At 42.7% G+C, this 21,309-nt stretch overlaps 1 protein-coding gene across 2 annotated transcripts in view; it reads right to left on the bottom strand.

The window, feature by feature from the left end:
* Positions 1-3,977: 3,977 nt before the first annotated feature.
* Positions 3,978-21,309, bottom strand: part of GMEB1 (glucocorticoid modulatory element binding protein 1) — a gene marked incomplete at its 5' end in the record, with an annotated part of 37,855 nt that continues 20,523 nt past the window's right edge. For both annotated transcript variants that reach the window (XM_080692502.1, XM_080692503.1), the window contains 5 exons: positions 3,978-4,923; positions 6,096-6,218; positions 11,070-11,207; positions 12,642-12,773; positions 14,080-14,237. In XM_080692502.1, the coding sequence (XP_080548628.1) occupies positions 4,223-4,923; positions 6,096-6,218; positions 11,070-11,207; positions 12,642-12,773; positions 14,080-14,237 (1,252 nt within the window). In that variant the 3' untranslated portion in view covers positions 3,978-4,222. The remainder of the gene's footprint in view (positions 4,924-6,095; positions 6,219-11,069; positions 11,208-12,641; positions 12,774-14,079; positions 14,238-21,309) is intronic.

The following is a 21,309-nucleotide window of genomic DNA, read 5'->3' as shown; positions in this document are numbered from 1 at the left end:
TTGCAGTTTGCGAACAGCCTCATCTACTTAGGTGAGGCGCTTTGCAACTCAGTGAGACCCTGTTTCAAGAGAACAAAAAATAGGGCTGGGGGTATAGCTCAGAGGTAGAATGTTCCTGGGTTCCATCCCTAGTACCGCAAAAAAAAAAAAAAAAAAAAAAAGAGAGAGCGAGCGAGCTGTGGGTGTAGTCAGAGGCAGACTGCCCCTTGGTTCCATCCCCAGTACTGCCAAATAAATAAATAAAATAATAATTAATAAAAAATAGGGCTGGGGGTGTAGCTCAGAGGTAGAATGATCCTGGGTTCAATCACCAGTACTGCTAAAAATAATAAAGGTATATAAAGGGCTAAAAGTTTGTTCTAAACCAATTGTTAAGTCTATTAAATTATTTTAATTATCTGGGTTTGGTGGAACACACTTGTAATCCCAGCATTCAGGAGGCTGACACAGGAGGATCGCCATTTGCAGACAGCCTCAGCTACTTAGTGAAGCCCTCCACAACTTAGTGAAACCCTGTTTCAAAACAAAATATAAAAAATAGGGCAGGGGGTGTAGCTCGGAGGTAGAATGCCCTTGGGTTCTATCCCCAAAGCTGTAAAACAAATTATTTTAATTATTATTATTTTGTGTGTGTAGTACTCAAGATTAAACCCAGCCAGGGGCATTCTACTTCTGAGCTACACCCAATCCCTATTATATTTTTATTTTGAAACAGTCTTGTTAGGTTGGTAAGTCTTGCTACTTGATGAGGTTGTCCTTAAACCTGTGATCCTCCTGTCTCAATCTTCCAAGTACTGGGATTACAAGAATGTGCCACCACACCCAGTTTATTAAATTATTGTAAAAAGAAAAATAAAACCCCAAGTTAAAAAATAATCACTGTAGCCGGGCATGGTGGCGCACGCTTGTAATCCCTGCACTTGGGAGGCAGAGACAGGAGGATCACGCAGGTTCGAAGCCAGCCGCACGCGCTGGCTTAGGAGACCGTTTCCAAATAAAAATGTAAAAATAGGTCTGGGAGTGTAGCCCGGAGGTAGAAGGGCTTCCAGGAACCCCAGACCACCAAAAAAAAAAAAAAAAAAATCACTATAAACCGAGCGTGGTGGCACACGGCTGTAATCCCATTACTTGGGAGGCTAAGACAGGAGTAGGGCAGGTTTGAGGCCAACCTCACCTACTTAGTGAGGCCCTTTACAACCTAGTGAGACCCTGATTCTAAATAATGAATAAAGCTAGGTGTGGTGGTGCATGCCTGTAATCCAAGCATTTGGGAGGCTGGGACAGGAGGATCGCCATTAGTGGACAGCCTCAGCTACTACTTAATGAGGTCCTTTGCAAATGAATGATACCCTGTTTCAAAATAAAGAATAATAAAAAACAAAATAGGGCTTGGGTGTGTAGCTTGGAGGTAGAATACCCCTAGGTTCCATCCCTAGTACTCCAAAATAAATAAATAAATAAATAAAAATAAATAAGGAAAGAAAGAAAGAAAGAAAGAAAGAAAGAAAGAAAGAAAGAAAGATTAAAAACCAGGAGCCAGGGGTTGTGGCACACACTTGTAATTCCAGCATTTGGGAGGCTGAGAAAGGAGGATCTGGGTTTCTGGCCAGTCTCAGCTACTGCCTAGTGAGGCCCTTTGCAACTCAATGAGACCCTGTTTCAAAATAAAGAATAAAAATAGGGCTGGGGGTGTTGCTCAGGGGTAGAATGCCACTGGGTTCCATCCCTAATACCACAAAAAAAAAAAAAAAAAAAAAAAAAAAAAAGGGATGGGTGTTTAGCGTAGAGGTAGAATGCCCCTGGGTTCAATTCCTAGTACCAAAACAAAACTATTGCTATAGGAGTTCAGATGTGTGTGTGTGTGTGTGTGTGTGTGTGATATGTGGTTCTAGGGATTGAACCCAGGGGTGTTTTTATTTTTTATTTACTTTTTATGGTGGTACTGGGGTTCCTGGAAGCCCTTCTACCTCCCGGCTACACTCCCAGACCTATTTTTATATTTTTATTTGGAAACAGGGTCTCTTAAGCCAGCGAGGCTGGCTTCGAACCTGCGTGATCCTCCTGTCTCCGCCTCCCAAGCGTGGGGATTACAAGCGTGCACCACCACGCCTGGATTATTTTTTATTTTGAAACAGGGTCTCACTAAATTGCTGAGGCTGGTCTCAAACCTGTGATTCTGGTTTTTTTGTTTTGTTTTGTTTTTGGTGGTACTGGATGGAACCCAGGGACTTTCTACCTCTAGGCTATCTTCCCAGACCTATTTTATATTTTATTTGGAAACAGGGTCTTACTAAGTTGCTGAGGCTGGCTTAGAACCTGTGTGATCCTGCGTCAGCCTCCCAAGCACTGGGATTACAAGTGTGCGCCACCATGCCCAACTCCTCAAACCTATGATTCTGTCTCGACCTTCCAAATATTAGGATTACAAGTGTGCACCACCATGCCTGGCAGAAATCTTTTATAGCTTTTAAGAGTGACCCTCCCCAGTTAGAGGGATTCTCTGGCTACATACAGCCAGCCACCTGAGGGATGGCAGAAAACATTTTTTATTTGTTTGATAAGGTTCCCAACATCTGTTGAGAGAAACACAACTTCAGGTAGGTGCCTTATTAAAAAAAAAAGAAACTATAGGTCAAAGATTTACTTTTAATTAAAAAAACAATCCTCCCACTCCTAATGTGTGTGCTTTCTTTTTTGACCTAGTTTTCCTTTAAGTTGTCTGCAGTTTCCCTATATTTTTCCTGGTGCAGTAAACAATGCAATCAAAGAAATAAAAATCCACTCTTGCCCCAAACACTAAAGAGGGTCAAAGAGAAGGAATCACAGCACAGAAAATGGCCCAGCTCTAAATATACAAACAACATTTAGGATAAACAAGAACAAAAACATAAACAAAACAATCCCCCCTAAAGACATCATTATTGACATTCCTGGTACAATTCCTATAATATAATGTTGCAGACAATGTTTCATTCCCAGGGAGTCCAGCTCGCTCAGGAGACATGTAGTTGGTGCCTCAGGAAAGGCTGGGGGTGTCACTAATCTTCCCTGCCAAGCCTAAGGCTTTTTATGAGCTCAGTATCTCACAGAAACATCTGTGGTATAAATGAATCTAAAAGGAGATGAAGGCAGGCAGGCACCTGTCACTGTTCTCCAGCTCAGCCAAAAAGCTGAAGAGTGTGGGATCCAAGAGACAAATGCCATTAAGAGTTGAGAGATGGAGAAGAACAAGAGGAAGCACCAAATGAGTGGCTGCTTTTGGTTCCAAAGCCAAAACCAAAACAAAACCCACCCACAGTGGCAGCTGGTCTGGACAAGGAGCTCCCCTGCTCCTGGAGTCATGCAATAAAGAAGATGGCCTTGGAGCTCCACCCCAGACAGCCACAGTCCAGGAATCAGAGCAGTTTATACATCACACAGTTGGCAAATGATGGCCTGATCCTGGGTTAGGAGTGTAAGTGCTTTGACAAAGTAGGCGCAAGGTGAGCTATCACCTTGAACCTAGAAACACAGCTGTGGCATCTCTCTCTGCAATGCCATGGGCCACTGCTGCTTTGTGGAGATGTACCCTTCCACTTACCAGTGGCATTTTCTCAAAATGACATCCTTGGTAACAACCCTCAGAGACCTCAAGAGGCACCCGTCCCACCTCTGGCAGGTAATTCCCTCGCCAATCCTTGCCAAAACACTCCCCTTCCTGAGCTGTGGTGGCACGCTACCTTCCCCTCCAAGCAGAGTTCAACTTCTTTGTGTTTCAGAGTTTTGCACTGCCCTCTGAGGGCCCTTCCCAGGATACAAAAGAAAGTGCGCTTCTGCATCCACACGCGAGCAGGCTGCCTTCCCGTATCGGCTCTGTATTCCAGAGTTTGGTCAGTGCTTCACTACAAGAATGAAACCACATGCGTACACAAATAGACTTGTCTGGGAAGGGTTTCTGGTTATTTTGACACCTCCCGTGAAAGAAAGAACTTTCTTGGGATCGGATGATTTGGACACTGAGTGACCTAACTCTCAACTGGTGGAAGGGCAGCTTGTTTTGTCCATGTTTCAATGAGGGAGTAGGAGGAACCCAACATTTTGAGTTACAACAATGAGATTTTGTTTAAAAAAGAAAGAAAAAAGAAAAAAGGACTCCTATGTGGAAATGAGTGGGACAATGATAAAAATAAACAAATAATTAAAATTCCAAACCAAAACCTATCTTCTGGCCCCGAGATCCCCTTCAGTCCTCTAAGACCACAATTTCCACATTGTGGACTTGATGCTGGTGTTCTTCCATCTCGGCCACGACTTTCTCCTCAGTCCTCAGCTCTGTCTCCAAGATGACTGCTTTGCCTTCCGTGTCTTCGGCCTCAGGGTCTGGGGCTGGGTCAATTTCAATGATGGTCTGCCCATCCTCTGAGGTGCTTTCCACAGCCTGGATTGCTGAGGTCAGGCCGGACTCCATGGCCACCAGCTCCACAGGGCTCACCATGGTGGTCATGTTGCCCAGGGCACTCCCATCCTGCATGGTGGCAGAGCTTAGCAGTGCCAAGCTAGATGAAGGATGGATGGTCACTGTGTCTGGTGAGCTGCTTTTGGCAGAGGAGACCACGGTGGCATAGCGGAAGAGCTGAGGGCCAGAAGGCAGTGTGTGGACAGTCACAGGACTGGAGCCCTGGCTGAGGGTGGCCACTGGAATATTGCCCATGGAAAATGACTGGCCAACTGGGGTGATGGTGATGGGTGAGATGACTGTGAACTGAGGCTGCTGGACAGGCGGAGAAGGGCTCAGGACGGTGGTAGAGGCTGGCCGCTGGAGCCGGGGCCTTTTTGGAGGCTTAGGAGTGCTCACAGGCATCAGTACCACGTTTTGAACTGTCTGGGATTTCAGCCTTTGATCCTGGGCTTGCTTCTTTTGCTCTTCCAACTGACGTTCCAAGTCTATGGGGGGAAAAATGCAGACTTGTGTGGAGCAAAGTATAACCCTGGAAACATTACACTGGGAGTCAGCAGACACGGGGTCCTATCCTGGTTTACCCACTATGTAGCCTCAGGCACAAGTCACTCCACTGCTCTCAAACTGAGTAGACTGGGGTTAACTTAAAAAATCCCTCTGGTAATTACATTTCATCCTGTAATTATAGGCTGGGTAACAGTTTAGGATCTTTTTAAAGCTGCGATCCTACTTTATTCAACTCAGAAGCTCCTCTAGCATTTTATCACCTATCACCAAAATGCAAATGCAAACCAAAGAAGCCTCCAGTTGGCCTTTTTTTTTTTTTTCTTTTCTTTCTTTCTTTTTTTGTGGTGCAGTGGGTTGAACTGACGGACATTCTACCTCTGAGTTATACCCCAGCCCTTTTTAAAAAATTTTTTGTGGTACTGGGGATGGAACCCAGGGGCACTGTATCACTGAGCTACAACCCAGCCTTATTTTATTCTTTTATTTTGAAACAGGTTATGACCTAGTTGCTGAAGCTTGGCACAAACCTGTGATCCTCTTGTCTCAGCTTCCCAAGTACTGGATTACAAGTATGTGCCACCATGCCCGACTGTATTTTTTATTTTGAAACAGGGTCTTGCTAGGTTCTTGAGAGCTATGCTATGCTGTTGAAGCTGTCCTTGAACCTGTGATCCTCCTGTCTCAGCCTTCTGAGTTCTGAGATTATAGGTATGCACCACCACTCCCGGTTTGGCTTCAATATTATGTATGTGTTTCCTACCATTTCATCTCTCCTGGGCTGTTTTCTTTCAAAAAGTAAAATCTAAAACTATGTGAATTAAAAATTAAAAAAAATAAGCTAGATGTGGTGGCACATCCTATAGTCCCAGTACTTGGGAGACTGAGACAGGAGGTTCACAGATTTGAGGTCAGCCTCAGCAATTTATCAAGGCTCTCAGCAACTTGGCAAGACTCTATTTCCAAATAAAAGATAAAATGGGGCTGGGAGGTAGACTATCCCTGTGTTCATTCCCAGCACCTCCCACCCGACCTGGAAAAAAAAAAAATAGAAAAAGAAAAAAAAGTGAATCCCAACAGAGATCACCAGGAAATGGCAAGATTCAGGGGTATTTGTATAATATCTCCTAAGAAAAGAAATAAGTATACACACCTGTCAGAGTATAGAGAAACTGTTCCTCTCCCTGCTCTACTTGGTTCCTTCTGTTGTCCAAAACCTTCTTGACTGTGTCCATTAGGCCAAATGTATGTGCCACATTGTTGAGAACAGCAGCATCTATTTAAACAAAATATATCCTGTAAACTTCAAACACAACTGTTCTACCAGATCCTTACTGTGCTGTTTATTCTTTTTTTTTTTTTTTTTTTGGTGTTTGTTTATTTTTTGTGGTACTGGGGATTGAACCATGGGGCAATCTATACGGGAGCCACATGTAAGTTTTTTTCTTTTTTGGTACTGGGTATTGAACCCAGGGGAATTCTACCGCTGAGTTACACCCCCAGCCCGATTTTTTTTTTTTTTTTTTCGGTACAGGGGATGGAACCTAAGGGCATTCTACCTCTGAGCTACAACCCTCAACCCTAGCCCTATTTTTTTTTTTTTTCTTGGATCTGGGATGGAACCCAGGGGCATTTAGCTCCAAGCTACACCACCTGCCCTATTTTTTATTCCTTATTTTGAAACAAAATCTCACTAAGTTTTAGAAGTCTTTACTAAGTAGCTGAGGCTGTCCGCGAACCGCGATCCTCTGGTCTCAGCCTCCCGATTGTTGGGATTACAAGCGTGCGCCGCCCTGGCTCCCCAGCCCTATTTTTTTTTTTTTGGTGGTACTGGTAGTGGAACCCAGGGACTTTTCTACCTCCTGGCTATATTCCAAGACCTATTTTATATTTTATTTGGAAACAGGGTCTCACTAAGGTGCTGAGAGCCTTGCTAGGTAGCGGGGGTTGGCTTCAAACCTGTGTGATCCTCATGTCAGCCTCCGAAGCACTGGGATTACAAGCGTGCGCCACCATGCCCGGCCCCAGGCCTATTTTTTTTTTTTTTTTTTGGTGGTACTGGGGTTGGAACCCAGAGGCTTTCTACCTCTGGGCTATACTCCCAGACCTATTTTATATTTTATTTGGAAACAGGGTCTCACTAAGTTGCTGAGAGCCTCACTAAGTCGCTGAGGCTAGCCTCGAACCTGTGATCCTCCTGTTTCAGCCTTCCAACTGCTGGGATTACAAGCATGAGCCACCATGCCAAGCTATTTTGTAATTTTTTTTTGGTGGGGGCGGGTCTGAGGATGAAACCCAGGGGCATTCAACCTTTGAGCTACACCCCCTGCCCTGTATTTTATTCTTTATTTTGAAACAGGGTCTCACTAAGTTGCAGAGAGCCTCACTAAGTATCTGAAGCTGTCCGCGAACCACATCCTCCAGTCTCAGCCTCCCAAAAGCTGGGATTACAAGCTTACACCACCACACCCAGCTGTAATTTTTATTTTGAAGATCTCACTAGGCTGATGACAGTCTCACTACTTGCTGAGGCTGTCCTTGAAACTTGATTCTCTTGATTCATGAATCAATTCTCTTGATTCATGAGCCCATGCGTCAGTCTCCAGTACTGCAAAAGAAAAAAGGAAAGGAAACTTGGAGTGGACACAGTGCTAAAAGGAAATGAAAGCCAGCCATGGTGGTGCACGCTTGTCATCCCAGTACTTGAGAGACAGGAGAATTGCGCAGGTTCGAAGTCAGCCTCAGCTACTTAGTGAGGCTCTTAGCAATTTAGTGAGACCGTTTCCAAATAAAATATAAAATAGGTCTGGGAGTGTAGCCCGGGGGTAGAAGGCCGTGGGTTCCATCTCCAGTACCGCAATAAATAAATAAATAATAAAACAAGCCTGCATGATGGCATATGCCTGTAATCCTACTACTTGGGAGGCTGAGACAGGGGGATCCCAGGTTCTCATCCAGACTCAGATACTTAGGCCCTTGCAATTAGTGAGACCCTGTTTCAAAATAAAAAATAGGGCTAAGAGGATATCTTGGAGGTTTTAGAATGCCTTTGGGTTCAATCCATAGTACCAGAAAAAATAAATTAAAAATAAAAAAGGGCTCGGGGTACAGTTCAGCAGTAGAATGACCCCAGTCAATCCCACAACTTAGTTAGACCTTGTTTCAAAATAAAGAATAAGGCGAAACTGGGCATGGTGGTACATGCTTGTAATCCCAGTACTTGGGAGGCTGAGAGAGGAGAATTGCGCAGGTTCAAAGCTAGCTTCAGCTTCTTAGTAAAGCTCTCAGCAATTTAGTGAGACCCTGTTTCCAAGTATAAAATATAAAATAGGCCTGGGAGTGTAGCCCAGAAGGCCCCTGATTTCTATCCCTAGTACCAAAAAAAAAATAAATAAATAAAATAAAAGAATAAGGCCAGTGTGGTCACACATACACCACCCAGTACTTGGGAGATTCAAGGACAGCCTCAGAAAAGTGGTGAGGCTCTCAGTAACTTAGTGAGATGTTATTTCAAAAAAAAAAAAATAATATAGCCAGTGTGGTGGCCCATGCTTGTAATTCCTGCACTTGGGAGGCGGAGACAGGAGGATCGTGCAGGTTCAAAGCCGCCCCAGCTTAGGAGACCCTGCTTCCAAATAGGTCTGGGAGTGTAGCCCAGCGGTAGAAGGGTTTCCAGGAACCCTAGTACCACCAAGAAAAAAAAAAAAAGAATAAAAAAGAGGGCTGAGGGTGCAGCTCAGAGGTAGAATGCCCCTGGGCTCCATTCCCAGTACCATAAACAAAAAAAAAAAGACTGTATACATTTTGGCGAACTTGAATAAAATTTTGTCTGGTTCATTAAAAAAAAAAAAAAAAAAAGACTAAAAAAACATAGGGTTGGGGGTGTAGCTACTACGTACAATGCCCCTGGGTTCCATATCCAATATTGCAAAATAAATAAATAAAAATAAAAATAAATAAATGAAATAACAATAATAAATTAAAAAAAAAAAAGCTGGGCATGGTGGTGTACCCTTGTAATCTCAGTACTTGGGAGGCTGAGACAGAAGGATCATAGGTTCATGGCCAGCCTCAGCTATTTAGTGAGGCCCTCTGTAACTTGGCATGACCCTGTTTCCAAATAAATAAAAAATCGGCAATGTGATGTATGAAAATAATGCACCAATAAAAAATTTTAAAAAACTAACTAAAAAAAATAAATAAAAATAGGGCTGAGGTGGAGCTTAGAGGTAGAATGCTCCTGGGTTCGATCCTTAGTACCTCAAAAACAAACAAACAAACAAACAAACAAACAAACAAACAGGATTGGAGATGTAGCTTGGAGATAGAATGCTCCTGTGTTCAATCCCAGCACCACAAAAAAATTAAATAAGTAAAAAATCACCTGACATGACTTAATTCTAGTAAATCTTACTTTCTTTATCTGTATAGTGGACATAATATAGTCAGGTGTGGTAGCACACACCTGTAATCCCAGTTCTTGGGAGGCTGATATAGGAGGATCCCAGGTTAAAGCCAGTCTCAGTAACCTCTCAGCACTGAGACCTTGCTTCCAAATAAAAAAAATAAAAAATAAAATAGAGCTGGGCGTGGTGCTGCACGCTTGTTATCCCAGCGCTTGGGAGGCTGAGACAGGAGGATCTCACAGGTTCGAAGCCAGCCTCAGCTACTTAGTGAGGCTCTCAGCAACTTAGTGAGACCTGTTTCCAAATAAAAAATATATATATAAAAAATAGGTCTGGGAGTATAGCCTGGAGATAGAAAGCCTTTGAGTTCTACCCCCAGTACCACAAAAAATAAAAAAAGTTTAAAAAAAAAATAGGGCTGAGGATGTATCTTGGAGGTAGAATGCCCCTGGGTTCCATCCGCAGTACCGCATTAAAAAAAAAAAAAAAAAAAAGGTCTGGGAATAAAGCCCAGAGGTAGAAAAGCCTCTGGGTTCCATCTCTAGTGCCACAAAAAAGAAGATAAATAAATAATATAAAATAGAGCTGCAGGTACACCTCGGTGGTAAAATGCCCATGTATTTAATCTCCAGCACCACATACACACAAAAAAGCCAGAAGTGGTGTGCACATTTGTAATCCCAGTCTTGGATTTGGAGTCAGAAAGATGGCAGGTTTGCTGTCAGCTTCAGCTACTTAGTGAGGTCCTGGGCAACTCAGTGAGATTCTGTTTCAAAATAAAGAGTTAAGCTTGGCGTGGTGGCACACACCTGTAATCCCAGCATTAGGGAGGCTGAGACAGGAGGATCACAGTTTGAGGACAGCCTCAGCTACTACTTAGTAAGGCCCCTTGCAACTCAGTCAAACTGTTTTAAAATAAAGAATAAAAAGTAAGGCTGGGGGTATAGCTTGGAGGTAGAATGCCCCTGGGTTCCATCTCCAGAACGCCAAAAAAAAAAAAAAAAAGAAAAAAAGAAAAAAAAAAAGCAGCAAAAATAGGGCTGGGGTTGTAGCTCCAGGGTAGAATACCCCCTGGGTTCCATAGATAGATAGATAGATTAGGTTAGGTAGATAGATAAATAGAAAGATAGATAGATAGATAGCCAGGCATTCAGGAGGCTGAGACAGGAGGATCATGGTTCGCAGACAGCCTCATCTACTTAGTGAGGCCTTTTGCAACTCAGTGAGACCCTGTTAAAAAATAAAGAATAGCTGGGCGTGGTGGTGCACGCTTGTAATCCCCATGCTTGGGAGGCGGAGACAGGAGGATCCCGCAGGTTGAAGCCAACATCCAAATAAAAATATAAAATAGGTCTGGGAGTGTAGCCTGGAGGTAGAAGGGTTCCATCCCCAGTACCACAGAAAGAAAGAAAGAAAGAAAGAAAGAAAGAAAGAAAGAAAGAAAGAAAGAAAGAAAGAAAGAAAGGGAGGGAGGAAAGAAGGAGGAAGGGAGGGAGGGAGGAAGGAAGGAAGGAAGGAAGGAAGGAAGGAAGGAAGGAAGGAAGGAAAAAATAGGGCTGAGAGTGTATCTTGGAGGTACAATGCCCCTGGGTTCAATCCCCAGTATTAAAAGAAAGAGAGAGATAATGATATTTGTACCCTCAGAGTTGTGAGGCTAACACCTGCCTACAAACATGAGCATCAGCTATAATGGACACTATTGTGAGGATCAGCACACTTACCCGTGACCTGGAAGGGGGTTTGGATGAGCCGTTGTTGTACTCCCCTGAGCAGCTCCTCTATTTCCTTCTGTATATTGCAGACAACCTCTTCCATCAGCCCTACATCAGCTATTCCTTTCCAGAACATCAGAGTGTCCTCTGGCACAAGAGGATAAGATAGAGGGTAAACAAAGGACACTACCTAGACACTTGGGCACATCTCTATCATACTAAATTCAAAATTATTTCAATTCAAAAGAATTTCTTGTTATGCCATTTCTGGGAAGAAGGAAAGAACTTCTGGAACATCAGCTGCCTCCTTGAAATGAAACCTCACTATGTGTCCCCTTCAGCTACTTAGAGGCTTGAGATAATTGCCCCAATTTGTTACACTCTCAAATTGTTATGGCTCTGTTTATACAAACAGACATTTCTCTCTAATAAAGACATTAAGTTCAATATTAAACAAACATTAAATATTTATATTAAATTTTAATTACTTTTTTTTTTGGAGGCTGAGGATGGAATCCAGGGGTCTTCTACCTCTGGGCTACACTCCCAGACCTATATTATATTTTATTTGGAAACAGGGTCTCACTAAGTTGCTGAGAGCCTCACTAAGTAGCTGAGGCTGGCTTTAAACCTGCGCGATCCTCCTGTCTCAGCCTCCCAAGTACTGGGATTATAAGTGTGTGCCACCACGCCTGGCTTTAATTACATTTAATTTTATTTTAATTATTTTTGTGTCTGTGGTACTGAGGATTGAGCCCAGGGGCATTTTTACCTCTGAGCTACACCCACAGCCCTATTTTATTTAGTTTGAAACAGGGTCTCACTAGTTAATGAGTCTCACTACTTGCTAAAGCTGTCCTTGAACCTGTGATCCTCCTGTTTCAACCTTCCAAGTACTGGGATTACAAGCATGTGCCACCACACTTGGCTTAATTTTAAATAACTAATAAGGATATCAAACTAAATATTAAGTAAAATATATACTCCCCTAGTCATTAAAACTTAAAGAAACAAAACAGAAAGATGTGGCTATAATGTCCCTCAGGGGTGTGGCTATGTCTTTTCATTTACGTGCCTAGCATCTAGCAACAGTGACAACTAAAAATAGGCAATAATAAATACTTATTATATCCATTAATAAAAGAAGGATGATATGAAGCCTCTCCTGGTCCACTCTATGTGAGTCATTAATCACCATCCTCTATACCATCTGCTACCTAATTTTGCCTTCTATCATCTCAAAGCTTGGTTCATGTAAGAAATGTGCCAAAGTTGGGGGCTGTTTCATAGGCAGAAAAGCATGGACAACAGACTCAAAGAGCTGAATTCAGCTCTGACACTTATGGGCTGTGTGTCTGGTTTTACACAAGCTACTGAACCTTTCCAAATCCCAATTTCTCCATGTGTAAAATGTGACTTTGCAGGGAGGTGGCATGGATTAAAATGTTTGTAGCTATACTTAGTATTCATATACATGAGAATAACTAGTGAAAGTAATTAAGAGATGTTCTTTGTCCATAATCATGATGATGATAAAGGTTATAAAATCCTACAAGATATCTAAGCACTACAGAAAAGTACCTGAAATTTCCTCTGAGTCTTTTTTGAGGCCTTCCTCTGTGGCCATGGTGACAGCAGCAGTGAGAGCCGAGTTCCATTCCAGTCCTGCTTCTTCCATGCTCTCTTCTGAGATGGCGATCTGTGTGATGCTGCCTGCAAGGAGTCCAGTAGATGTGAGGCCAGTGAATTTTACAAAAAAACTCATAGCTATCCTCGATCTTATACTTACAGACACATGTTATTTTAACATGCTGGCTTGCCTGCAGGCCCATGTTTTAAAATCTAGACTCCCAGGCGAGCCAGAATGAATACTGGATTTTCTAAAGAAAACCTGCCTTTCAAGGAAATGTTTTCTTCTTGAAATAGAATAGAAAGGGAAATATAACTTATACAATCACAAAAGAGCATTCTGGGGGATTGAACCCTGGGGCATTCTACCTCTGAGCTACACCCCCAGCCCTACTTTTTATTCTTTATTTTGAAACAGGGTCTCAGTAAGTTGCAGAGGGCCTCACTAAGTAGCTGTGGCTGGCTGCAAACCTGCAATCCTCTTGTCTCAGTCTCCCAATTACTGGGATTACAAGTGTGCGTGACCACGCCCAGCTCAGCAAAGGATTTTCAAAACAGTCTAATTTATTTCAACCTTGTTATTGCAAGTGGCATCAAAGTGAGACCACAGAATAAACATTATAACTACTGAACTGTAATTTTTTGTTTTGTTGTGTGCGTGTGTGGGGGGGGTACTGGGGAGTCAACCTAAAGGCATTCTACTTCCAAGCTACAACCTATTTGATTTAATTTATTTGGAAACAGGATCTCACTAAGTTGCCAAGAGCCTTACTAAGTTGCTGAGGCTGGCTTTGAAATTTCGATCCCCGTCTCAACCTCCAGGGATTGGGATTATAGGTATGCACCACCACACCTGGTTTAAGAATAATTTAAAAGAAAAAAAAAGATCTCTTTCCCAAGCATAGAATCCTGCCCAAGATTATCATACATTACAACAAGGCACAAGAATGCTCACATCAGTGCTCACGAGAATTGAAATCAAAGCTGGGTGTGATGGTGCACACTTGTAATCCCAGTACTTGGGAGGCTGAGAAAGGAAGATCCGGATTCACGGCCAGCCTCAGCTACTTAGTGAAGCCCTCTACAACTGAATGAGACCCTGTTTCAAAATATAGAATAAAAAACTGGGCTGGGAGCCAGGAGTGGTGGTGCATGCTTGTAATCTCAGTATTTGAGAGGTTGAGACAGGAGGATTGCAGGTTCATAACAGTACTAAAAAACAAAAACAAAACCAAAATTGGGCTGGGGTATGTAGCTCAGAGGTAGAATGCCCCTGGGTTCAATACCCTGCACCCCCCCAAAACACACACAAAATGAAACTAAGAAACACAAGGAGAAAGAAAATACTGCTGAAAAACAGCAGGTTTTCAGGTGGTTTCCTACCCCCTACCATCAGCCGAGGTGGGCGTCTGCACCACACTTGTCTGCTGTCCTGGCACTGGAGCCCGCGCACTGCTAATCAGAAGATCAAATTTGGTGCTTCTGCAAGTATTGGAGCAAACTTTGTCATGTTGGTAAAAGTCAATCTGTCCGGAGTCCATCATTTTCCTGTGAAAAAGGAGGCAAGTACCAATTCACTTGCAATGCATCTAGAGAGACCTCAGCCTCAAGAACAAATAGAGATAACAAGAGATAAAACTGCTGAGTCTACTCTGTAAATTACTGAAACCTAATAGTGTTAAAAGTCATTAGGTTGTAAAAAATTCTAATTGGAACTATAAAATTTTCAATGATCCAGGCCACATTTACTAGTATTCTTCTTCTGAGTTTACTGATTCTGAGCCTGCTCTTTTTTTTTTTTTTTTTTCCCCCCAGTACTGGGAATTGAACCTCCAAGTGATACCTCCAGCCTTATTTTTTATTATATATATATACACATATATGTGTGTGTGTGTGTGTGTGTGTGTGTGTGTGATATATATATACACACACATACATACATACTGGGGGTGAAACCCAGGGGCTTTTCTACCCCCGGGCTATACTCCCAAACCTATTTTATACTTTATTTGGAAACAGGGTCTCACTAAGTTGCTGAGAGCTTCACTCAGTAGCTGAGGTTGGCTTCATACCTGTGAGATCCTCCTTTCTTAGCTTCTCAAACGCTGGGATTATAAGGTTGTGGCACCTTGCCCAGGTTTTATTCTATTTTTTTCTTTTTTTTTGCGGGTTTGGGGATGGAACCCAGGGGCATTTGACCTCCAAGCTACAGCCCCTGCCCTATTTTTTTATTCTTTATTCTGAAACCTGGTCTCACTGAGTTGCAAAGGGCCTCACTAAGTAGCTGAGGCTGTCTGTGAACCGCGATCCTCTGGTCTCAGCCTCCCGAATGCTGGGATTACAAGTGTGCACCACCATGCCTGGCTTTTATTCTATATTTTGAAACAGGGTCTCGCTGAGTTGCAAAGGGCCTCACTAAGTAGCTGAGGCTCTCTGGGAACCACAATCTTCCTGTCTGAGCCTCCCAAATGCTGGGATTACAAGTGTGCACCACCATGCCCGGTCTGAGTCTTCTCTTCTATTTGCCTTTACCACTATCTTCAGAATATATTAAGAATAAAACAGACTGTCACAGAAAACAAACCTGAAGAAAAAATGTCAGCTCATATTCCAGCACAACTGAGAAATGCCTTAGAGAAATCAGAATACTGTGATGAAACACTGCTGCATAGTATTCCTGGACAAGCAATACCTCCTTTTATTAAAACAAGAAAAAATAAGGAATGACCGTGCAGCTTGGTGGTAGAGCACTTACCTAGCATGCTTGAAGCTCTGGGTTTGATCCCCAGAACTGCAAAAATAAAATAAAATAAAATTTAAAAAATTGATAATATGCTGGGCATGGTGGCACATGCTTGTGATCCCAGTGCTTGGGAGGCTGAGACAGGAGGATCGCGCAGGTTCGAAGCCAGCCTCAGCTACTTAGTGAGGCCCTCCCCTACTTAGTGAAACCCTGTTTCCAAATAAAATATAAAATAGGTTTGGGAGTATAGCCCAGAGGTAGAAAACCACTGGCTTCTATCACCAGTACCACAAACAAACAAATAAATAAAAATTGATAATAAGTTTCTGAGAAATACAGACCAAATGCTGGGCACAGTGGCCCACATCTGTAATCCTAGTAGTACTCAGGAGGCTGAGACAGGAGGAACATAGGTTTAAGGACAGTCTTAGCAACTTAGTGAGGTTCTCAGAAATTTAGTGAGTTTGTTTCAGAACAAATTAAAAAAAAAATTAAAATAGGGCTGGGGTTAGAGTTCGGAGGTAAAATGCCTCCTGGTTCTATTTTTAGTATCAAAACAAACAAAAAAACCTGGAATACAGAGCAAAGTTGATTATACTAAACACCCTCTAAAAAATGTACTTATAAGCCTGGATGGCGGTGCACACTTGTCATCCTGCATTTGGGAGGCTGAGACAGGAGGATTGAGGTTCGTGGACATCCTCAGATACTTAATGAGACCCTCTGCAACACAGTGAGACCCTGTTTCAAAATAAAGAATAAGGAGCCAGTCGTGGTGGTGCATGCTTGTAATCCCAGCACTTGGAAGGCTGAGACAGGCGGACTACACAGGTTCGAAGCCAGCCTCAGCTACTTAGTGAGGTGCTCAGCAACTTAGTGAGACCCTGTTTCAAATTAAAGTATAAAGCCGGGCGTGGTGGCGCACGCTTGTAACCCCCGCGCTTGGGAGGCTGAGACAGGAGGATTGCACAGGTTTGAAGCCAGCCTTAGCTACTTAGTGAGGCTTTCAGCAACTTAGTGAGATCCTGTTTCCAAATAAAATAAATTTAAAAAAAGGTCTGGGAATATAGCCTGGAGGTAGAAAGCCTCTGAGTTCCACCCCCAGTACCACCAAAAAAAAAAAAAAAAAAAAAAAAAAAAAAAGCCCGGGGTACCACTCCAGTACCACCCCCCAAAAATTAAAAATAAATATATAAATAAAACAAAGAATAAAAAATAGGGCTGGGGGTATAGCTCAGAAATAAAATGCCCCTGGGTTCCATCCCCAGTACCACAAAAAAAAAAAAAAAAAGTACTTATAACTGGATCCACAGACATAATTATGAGCCAGAAGCAAAATCATGGGGTATTTAATTATAGTAAACACTACATTATAATGTCACTGGCCTTTACTAAAGCTTTTGTTTTTCTTTTGTGGTGTTGGAAAACATATTGCTAAAGATTTTTTAGCCACTCTTATTCCTTTTAGATTTTTGGGGAAATTGGCATATACTTATCTTTCTGGGCTGATAAAACAGGCCAAGAATGATAAAAATGCAAGATAAAAATATTATTCCCAGCCAGGCATGGTGGAGCACATATAATCCCAGTACTTGTGAGGTTGACACAGAAGGATCAAAGCTCCCAACCAGCCTCAGCTACTTAGTGAGACACTGTTTCAAAATAAAGAATAAAAAATAGCCTGGGAGTGTAGCTTGAAGGTAGAATGCCCCTGGGTTCCATCCCCAGTACCACACACACACAAAAATATTCTACCCCATCTAGGCACAGTGGCACATAGCTATAATACCAGTACTTGGGAGGCTGAGATCCTAGGTTCAAAATCAATTTTAGCAGCTGGGCGTGGTGGCGTGGTGGTACACACTTGTAATCCCAGCATTTGGGAGCCTGAGACGAGGATTGGGGTTCACAGACAGACTCAGCTACTTGGTGAGGCTCTCCACAACTTAGTGAAACACTTTCAAAATAAAGAATAAAAAATAGGGCAGGGGGTATAGCTCGGGAGATCGAATGCTCCTAGGTTCTATCCCCAGACCAGCAAACAAACAAACAAACAACAACAAAACCAGCAACTTGGTGAGATCCTGTTTCAAAATAAAAATTAAAAAGGACTGTGGGAGCCAGGTGTAGTGGTGCATGCTTTTAATCCCAGCGCTTGGGAGGCTGAGACAGGAGTATTGCACAGGTTAAAAGCCAGCCTCAACTACTTAGTGAGACTCTCAGTAACTTAGTGAGACCCTGTTTTCAAATAAAGTATAAAATAGGTCTGGGAGATTAGCCTGGAGTTAGAAAAAGCCCCTGGGTTATACTCCCAGTACCCCGCCCCCCAAAAAAAGGACTGTGGGTCTCCCAGCACTTGAGACAGGAGGATCACACAGGTTCGAAGACAGCCTCAGCTACTTAGTGAGGCTCTCAGCAACTTAGTGAGACCCTATTTCCAAATAAGATATTAAAAAAAATAGGTCTAGGAGTGTAGCTCGGAGGTAGAAATCCCCTGGGTTCCATCCCCAATACCACACACACACACACACACACACACACACACACACACACACACACATAGGGACTATGGGTCTAGACTGAAGAATACCCCTGGGCTCAATCTCCAGTATAAAAAAAATATAGAAAGTTGGGCATGGTGGCACATGCCTGAAATAACAGTATTTTGGAAGCTGAGACAGAAGGATTGCAGGTTCAATGATAGCCTGAGAAACTTAGTGAGGCTCTCCTCAATTTAATGGGACCTGCTTAAAATTAAAGAATAAAGGCGGGCACGGTGGTGCATCCATGTAATCCCAGCATTTGGGAAGCTGAGATAGAAGGATTGTGGTTCACGGACAGCCTCAGCTACTACTTAGTGAGATACTTTGCAACTCAGTGAGACCCTGTTTCAAAATAAAGAGTAAAAAATAGAGCTGGGGCTGGGTGTGGTAGTGTACGCTTATAATCCCAGCATGCGGGAAGTAGAGACTGAAGTATCCTGGTTCATGGACAGCCTTAGCTACTTAGCGAGGCCCTTCACAACTCAGTGAGACCCTGTTTCAAACACACACACACACACACACACACACACACACACACACACACACACACAAAATTGGACTGGGGGTGTAGCTTGGATGTAGAATAACCGAGTTCCATTCCCAGTAACACACACAAAAAAAATTAAAAAATAAAAGAATAAAATAGGACTGGAGGTACAGCTCAGAGGTAGAATGCCCCAGGGTTCTATACCCATTACCACAATAAATAAATAATTAATTAATTAAAAAAAAGAAAATATCTGGGCTTGTGTTATAGCTCAGTGGTAGAGGACTGGCCTAGCATTAACAAGACCCTAGATCCCCAGTAACATTAAAAAAAAAAAACCCCAAACATGAAGCCAGGTGTGTGTTGGCACATGCTTGTAATCCCAATACTTCGGGAGGCTGGAGGATCATAGGTTTGCAGCCACATGAGGTCCTCTGCAATCTAAGTGAGACTGTTTCAAAATAAAGAATAAAAAAGCCAGGCGTGTTGGCTCACGCTTATTATTCTAGCAAAAGGAGGATTGTGGTTTGGGGCCAGCCTTAGGTACTTAGTGGGGTCTTTTGCAACTCATTGAGACCTTGTTTCAAAATAAGAAATAAAAAATAGAAGCTGGGCGTGGTGGTGCACGCTTGTAATCCCCGCGCTTGGGAGGCAGAGACAAGAGGATCACGCAGGTTCAAAGCCAGCCGTGCGCGCTGGCTTAGGAGATCCTGTTTCAAAATAATATAAAATAGGTCTGGGAGTGTAGCCCAGAGGTAGAAGGGCTTCCAGGAACCCCAGTACCACCAAAATATAAATAAATAAATAAAAATAGGACCCTGGTGTGGTGGCGCATGCTTGTAATCCCAGCATTTGGGAAGCTGAGACCAGAGGATCGCGGTTCGCAGACAGCCTCAGCTACATAGCACCCCAAGTTGTATTTAATTTTTTATTTTGAAAGAAGGCCTCAATAAGTTGTAGAAAGTCATGCTAAGTTACTGAGTTTGGCACAAACCTGTGATCCTCCTGTTCCAGCCTCTCAAGTATTTTGATTACAGATGTGTGTCACCACATCCAGCTATTCATTCATTCATTTACTTTTATTTTTTACTTTTTTAGGTACTGGGGATGGACCCATGAACATTCTACCTCTGAGCTACACCCCGAGCCTTATTCTTTATTATTTATTTTTTTTTTTTATTTTTTTTTGTGGTCTTGGGGATAGAACCCAGAGGCTTCCACCTCTGGGGACCTATTTTATATTTTATTTTGAAACAGGGTCTAAGTTGCTGAGAGTCTCACTAGTAGCTGAGGCTGGCTTCAAACCTGTGTGATCCACCTGTCTCAGTCTCCAAGTATGGGGATTATAAGCATGCGCCACCACGCCTGGCTCCTATTATTTATTTTGAAACAGGGTCTCACTGAGTAGCAAAGGGCCTCACTAAGTAGCTGAGGATGTCTGCAAATAGGCATCCTCCTGTCTAAGCCTCTCAAATACTGGGATTATAAGTGTGTACCACCATCTTCTGCCTTATTTTATTTTTTATTTGGCAACATGGTCTGGATAAATTGACGAGAGCCTCACTAAATTGTTGAGGCTGACTCTGAACCTGCAATCCTCCTGTCTCAGCCTTCCATATAGTACACTTATAAAGCAAACAATTTTCCATTTATTTGGTTATTTATTTATTTATTTATTTGTGTGTGTGTGGTACTGGGTTTCCTGGAAGCCCTTCTACCTATGGGCTATACTCGCAGACCTATTTTATATTTTTATTTGGAAACAAGGTCTCTTAAACCAGCGCGGCTGGCTTCGAACCTGTGCGATCCTCCTGTCTTCGCCTCCCAAGCATGGGGATTACAAGCGTGCGCCACCATGCCTGGCCCCAATTTTCCTTTAAAAAAAATTCCCCACAAAGAAAACAACTACCCCTTAAAAAAATCCCCAGTTAGCCGGGCATGGTGGCGCATGCTTGTAATCCCTCTGCTTAGGAGGCTGAAACAGGAGGATCACATATGTTCAAAGGTCAGCTACTTAGTGAGACCCTGTTTCCAAATAAAATATAAAATAGGTCTGGGAGCGTCGCCCTGAGGTAGAAAGCCCCTGGGTTCTACCAAAATAAATAAATAAATGAATAAATAAATAAATAAATCTCCAATTAAAACAGGGTGAGATGGTACACTCCTGTAATTCCAGTACTTGGAAGGCTAAGACAGGAAGATCACAGTTTCAAAGACAGCCTTAGAAAATAATGAGACTCTCATCAACCTAACAAGATTCTGTTTCAATATAGTCGGGCTTGGGGGTGCACGCTTGTAATCCCAGCATTCAGGAGGCTGAGACCAGAGGATCATGGTTCCAAACAGGCTTAGCTATTTATTGAGGCCCTTTGCAACTCAATGAGACCCTGTTTCAAAAATTAAAGAAACAAAAATAGGAGCCGGGTGTGGTAGTGCATGCTTGTAATCCCAGCATTTGGGAGGCTGAGACAGGAGGATTGTGGTTGGGGAACAGCCTCAGATACTTAGTGAGGCCCTCCGCAATTAAGTGAGACCCTGTTTCAAAATAAAATAAAAAAAATAGGACAGGGGGTGTAGCTCATAAGTTGAATGCCCCTGGCTTCCATCCCCACACCCGCAAAAAATAAATAAATAAAAAAAAAATAGGGCTGGGGGTGCTCGTAGGTAGAATGCTTGGTTTAAACCCCAGTACCATACACACATAAAAAAAAAAAAATCTTGTATAAACAATGTCAACATTTTGGCATATTTTCTGCCACTAAATTGATTTGAGTATGTGGATTTTTTTCTCTTTTCTTTTCTTTTTTTCTTTCTTTCTTTCTTTTTTTTTTTTTTCAGTACTGAATA

The sequence above is a fragment of the Muscardinus avellanarius genome (assembly GCF_963383645.1).
Source record: "Muscardinus avellanarius genome assembly, chromosome: 3".
NCBI classification, from domain to species: Eukaryota; Metazoa; Chordata; class Mammalia; order Rodentia; family Gliridae; genus Muscardinus; species Muscardinus avellanarius.
Note: the sequence above shows the minus strand (reverse complement) of the source record. Positions and strands in the feature narration are given on the sequence as shown.